The 5,458-nt window shown below is 56.9% G+C and overlaps 1 protein-coding gene across 1 annotated transcript; it reads left to right on the forward strand.

The window, feature by feature from the left end:
* Window positions 1-3,182: 3,182 nt before the first annotated feature.
* Window positions 3,183-5,189, forward strand: LINJ_35_1480 (putative choline/ethanolamine kinase; the record flags this gene model as incomplete). Its single annotated transcript, XM_001468932.1, has 1 exon — window positions 3,183-5,189. The coding sequence occupies one exon, from the start codon at window positions 3,183-3,185 to the stop codon at window positions 5,187-5,189; it is 2,007 nt and encodes a 668-aa protein (XP_001468969.1).
* Between the last annotated feature and the right edge of the window lie 269 nt (window positions 5,190-5,458).

Raw genomic sequence — 5,458 nt, forward strand, 5'->3', positions numbered from 1 at the left:
AAGGAAGGAGAGTGGGCGGGGTGGCAGCGGCGACGGTGAAGGTGACTTCTGCACGGTGATAACGCGCTGATGTGGATGTTTACTTTGATCGCATCTTTTTCTTCTGCCGAATCCGCTTTTCCCTTTTCCCCTTCTAGCCACACGCCTCCCCCCGTCCTCCTCGTGCCATCCCCTTCTCAACGGTCTGCCATTTCTCCGCATCCTTTTCGCCGTTTTTCTTCCTTCTCTGCATCTACCCACTGCCATTTCCCTTGAAAAGCGCACAGACGTTCATGTTGAGTCACAGACAACCACACACACACACACACACCTATACACGCCTGCTCTTTGTCTCCTGTGCTTCGACGCGCGCATCCCGACAACGCCCGGCGTCTTGTGCCGTCTTCCACCTTCCCTCTCCACCCGTTGCATGTCTGCACTTCGTCTTGCCACACCCGCTTTGTCTCGCCATGCCATCGCATCCACCGACCCCCTTTTTCCCGTGTCTTTCCCTTTCAACTCCCCTTTACGTGGACCCCTGATGGCATGGGGGGGGGACGCCTCCCAGCGCGTGGTACGCGTCAGAGTCCAGCAACCCCACTCTCCGCGGGGAAGCCAAGCAGCCCCCTCCCCTTCCCTCTCTCCCTCCCTATCCCCTGCCAAATGCTGAGCCGCGTCTGGTGGTGACAGGGTCAGGTTGTGGATGGCGTTGCATCGGTGCGACCCAAGCGTATCGCAGCTGGCCCCTCGCTGCCCACTGGTGCGGGTAACCTGTGCGCCACCCCGAGGGGGATGCACCACGTGGCGACTGCCATGGTGGGAGCGGCGGTGAGGCGGCCTGCGGGGCGGGTGATTTGGTGGAGTTGGAGGCGGGGGAGGGGGGGGCTCTGCTCAGGTGGCCGGCTCGGCGCAGTTGCTGCAACGCGTGTGTGCCCACGGCTGCCTCGCACCACGCGATGGGGGCCCGGCGCCGGGACCGGGCAGCGTGGAGCCGGGCTTATGTTGAATGACGGCACGAAGACGTTGAACAAAACATTAATTTTCCGAAGAGCGCGCGTGCCTTGTGTGCGTTGTAGGCGTTTCTCGAGGCGGCGTTCTCCTTTTTTTTCTTCTGTGCGTGCATGCCCTGTGTATGCGCGCCTTTTTCTCTTTCTCTTGGATAAGTGCTGAGCGTGGACGAATCTGTCCCTTACACCTCGTGTGGATATGCGTGTCTGTGCGATGAGTGAGGATGGACGTGGTGCGGCTGTGCACTCAGGTGAGGGAAGGCAAGATGGGTCATGAGTGTGTTTAGGGTTCAAGTAGGAGCAGGCGGGTTAGGAGAGAGGGCGTTGAGGTTGCTGAAGAGCGAAAGTGCCAAATCACGGGGACTCGCCTCGGTATCATGGACACGGTAGGAAAAACGGCAACGTATGAGTTTTGCTTACAGGACTCAGGCCCTCTTCAGGAGGTGGTGGGGGGAGGCGGCAGCAGCGCCACAGGTGTTGAAGCACAATAAAGAAGCATGCAGTATTAAAGGAGCATCAAGGCGCACGGGATACATGCACAGCAAAACAAGAAAACTGAATAAAAACGAAAACGCCAAGAACAGAAAGAAAAAAGAGAGAAAGGAGGTGAAAGGGGGGGGGGAGAAGAGAAGGAAGGAGAGGAGGAGGAGGAGGAGGGGGGGGTACTCGTTTTTGTTTGCTTGCTTTATTAGTATCATTTTTATTTGGCTAAACATCCGCTCCTGCACACCACGCATCATTGCCTTTTCGCCCGCTTTCTCCATCTCCCTCCCTCCCTCCACCCCCCACTCGACACCTGCAGCAGGATTGCTCCTCCTTTTTTTAAATTATCGTTTTCTTTTGTATCGCAGAAACCCGCAGCAGCGCGACCAAGGCACGGCTCACTTGAAAGCATTTAAGAACACAAGAGTCGAAGGCTGCGACTCACACGCAGTCCACATGTACCAGTCCGGCCCATACAGTGATCGCATGTAGCCGGCCCTCCTCCCCCTCCTTCTTCCAGCCATCTGACAACACAAGCACGTACGCGCAGAACCTTGCTGTGTGCCTCGCAAGTTAATGTTATTGCCTCCTTTTTCTGCTGTGTGGGGATGCGGTGAGATGGGGGAGGTGGCGGCGGGGCGAAATGGAAAAGCGATGAGCGGACGGTGTGCGGTCCTCTCGCGCCTGCGCATCGCATTTTGTCACTGGCGATTCCGTTTCTCCCCTTAATCTGGCTTCCATACTGGTGAAGCGAAAGAGGCTATGGGACTACACATACATCTCCTCCACTTTCTTGTCTCTCCTTCCGAGCATTTTTTTACGCACAAACATGCTCGCGCACTGACAACACACATCTTGCGCCCCGCACATACCAGCCGCTCTCCTTTTCATGGCTTCCACTCTCCTTAGTGTTTTTTTTCTTTCGCATACGTAATCGACGCCTATCATTCCGTTCTGCCGTAAACTGCATCATATCCACCATCATCGCGAAGAAAAGGGGAGTATAAACAAGGAAACACCACCTGTAGCAGCGCATCGTAACAGGTGGAGTTGCTGTGCACTGTCGATCACGGTTCTGAAAGAAAGCATACACCGACACCGACACCCACACGGACGCTGCTGTACAAGTGTTTAGCAGAACTGTATCAGCTGCTGTTGAGTTTCTCTTTTTCTTCGTCTCCTTTACTTCCCTGCCGTCATCTTTTCGTTGTTTTCTCCGCCCTTTTTGGTACCCTCCCTGCCTTTTTTAAACCGACCACCGCCTGCGGCACAGTTCAAAGAAAGCGAGAAGCACACTGCCGCACCGTTTGTGATACACACACACACACACACACACACACACACACATTTTTACCATTGCAAGTGCCGATCCATTCGCTCGTTCACTGGAATACGGCCACCTGCACCCCACAACTCCCCAACATCGCAGCTGTCTTTTCTTCTGTTCTCGATTCTGAATTCTTTCTACTTTCTCAGGAGGAAAAGCACTGAAGGATCTGCACTGCCATCTGCTCCACCCGTTTCTGTGCGTGTGTGCGAGCGCGGGGAACTCAATTCGGGCATTATCTTCAACCCCCTCGTTTTCGCACTCGGTGGTCTCATTGCCTCCTTCTCTGCGTCACCCTGCAGTCGCTACCACTCTCGGCCCTCCCCCTCCTCGCCGCCCAGCACCCAACGTGTGTTAGGCACTCACGCGTGCAAACAAAGGGTGCAATGATGAGTGTGGACAATTCCGAAAATGCGTTCCGCAATGTTAACATGCGCGACCTGATCACGCGCGCGGGGCACGAGCCGCCGCGCTCTGCTCTGTACGAGTACGTCAAGTCGCTCAAGAGCGAGAACTCTCAGAGCACCCCTCTGTCGCTGGCGTCCGACGACTCGTGGGACTCCACCACACACTCCACGTACAACAGCATGGCGGACAACTTGTCGGAGTTGGGCGGCGTTACGGAGGACGCCGAGACGCGCGACTTGATTTACAAGCTGTGTCACTCGCTGCACAAGAAGGCAGTGCAAAGGATCGAAGGTTCCCGGCAGCATCGCCAGAGGTCGGTGGAGGTGAACGTGGAGCATGAGAAGAACATGTCACATATCGGGGACTGGATGCCGCTGCTGCACCTCTTCGACCCGCAGACGTTCTACGCGGTGCGAGGCACCCCCATGACGCTTGCCGCCACTGCTGAGCGTCCGTTCAGCCTTAACGTGGCAGAAAACCCGAAGGAGGCTTCGCAGCTGCTTTTGGGCGAGCTGGACGTCGAGAAGCTGTCGGGCGGCAACAGCAACCACGTGTACCGCCTAGCACACCCCGACTTCCCCGGAAAGACGGTGCTGCTGCGCGTGTATGGCAGTGGTGACAGCGAGGCGATTGATCGATTCCGCGACGTGATGGCGATGCGCGAGATGAGCCGGGCGAGGCTGAGCCCGGCCGTTCTGCACTCCTTCAAGTGGGGCCGTGTCGAGGAGTTCATGGAAGGCGTCGCGACGTGCTCGACGGATATGCTGCTTCGCAGCCCGACCCTGCTGGCGGAGGTGTGGTTGCTGGTACACAAGATGCACAGCCTGCCGTACGCCTCCTTTCTCCCGCAGAATGTCAACAACGAGAAGATCCGCCACTTACTGCACCCGGCTCTCGCACACTGCGAATACGCCACCCCTGAAGAATACTGCGACGTCTTATCGAAGCGCCTGAAGAAAGTGGTCCTGACGAAAAAGAGCGACTACTACCTTGACAACACGAGCCAGAAGCTGATGGAAGACGCGTGCCCGTCCTCCTTCGAGCGCACATGCTTCCGCTTCCTGCGGCTCACCAGCAACCTCATTCTGGAGTCCTACCGCGCCTCCTTCATGTCCTTCATTAGTGCCGAGGTGATGCTGCTGCGCGAGCTCCTCATGAAGCGAGCGGTGCCACTCGTCTTCTCGCACAACGACTTGAACCCGGGCAACATCCTCCTGGCGTGGCGCAAGGTGCCAAAGGAGATGCGCCGGCAGGTTGCCAACGACGAGGATGAAGAGGACGAGGTGATGCCGGTGACCTCTGACCAGTCCACGGCCTTCAGTCGCAAGTTCCTGTCCAAGAAGGGCCATCACCGAAACCTCGTGGACATGAAGGGCATCATCTTCATTGACTTCGAATACACGGACGTGAACTACCGCTGCTTCGATCTTGGCAACACGATCTGCGAGCTCGACTACGACTACACCCGCGGCACCGCCGAGGGTGAGCCTGGCTTCATCAAGTACCACTACACTTTTCCCCCGGAGGAGTACAGGGAGCAGTGGAAGGGACACCCAATGACGTACCCGCGTTGCCAGGAGCTCATTTACACCACATGGCAGAAGAACGAACAGCATCGCCAGCGACACGGCGGCGAGGCACCGCCAGCGCCGGCGCCGTCGGAGATGCATCTCGGGCATATCTGCTTGAAAGGGCTTCAGGCGTACTTCGCGGCCGCGGCACCCGCCGGCACCGCTCGTGACGCCGCTACCCCGATCACCCGTGACGAGCTCACGGAGGTGTTTATTGGCACTATGTGCTCGCACCTGAGCTGGTCGCTGTGGTCCTTGGTGATGTGCGCCAATCCTGACGTTTGCACCAACAACGCTAACGATGACCTCTTCGCCAAAGGGAGTAGCGGGCTCGACTACATCTACTACGGCAACTGCCGCTTGCAGGAGTACGTGGCGCTGAAACAATGGATGCGAGACAAGCAGCTTATATGAGAGAGCACCCACGTACAGAGTTAAGGGTGCTACTTGTTTCCACCATACCTACCTCCTTTCTATTGATGTGTGTGCCTGCGCTCCATGCTTGCTTGTCTTTTCCACTTGCGGCCCCACCAGTGAGCACGCATCTTCCGTGGCCCTCTTTTTCTGACCCCCTCGCGTGTGGAAGAGAAGTTAGAGTGCAACGGTTCTTCCTCCCTTTATTTCAGCCTCTCTATCCCCATCGCCGATCTGTATGTGTATTTGTGGCACTCGGCCATCTCAAC

Source organism: Leishmania infantum, chromosome 35 (assembly GCF_000002875.2).
Source record: "Leishmania infantum JPCM5 genome chromosome 35".
Lineage (NCBI taxonomy): Eukaryota > Euglenozoa > Kinetoplastea > Trypanosomatida > Trypanosomatidae > Leishmania > Leishmania infantum.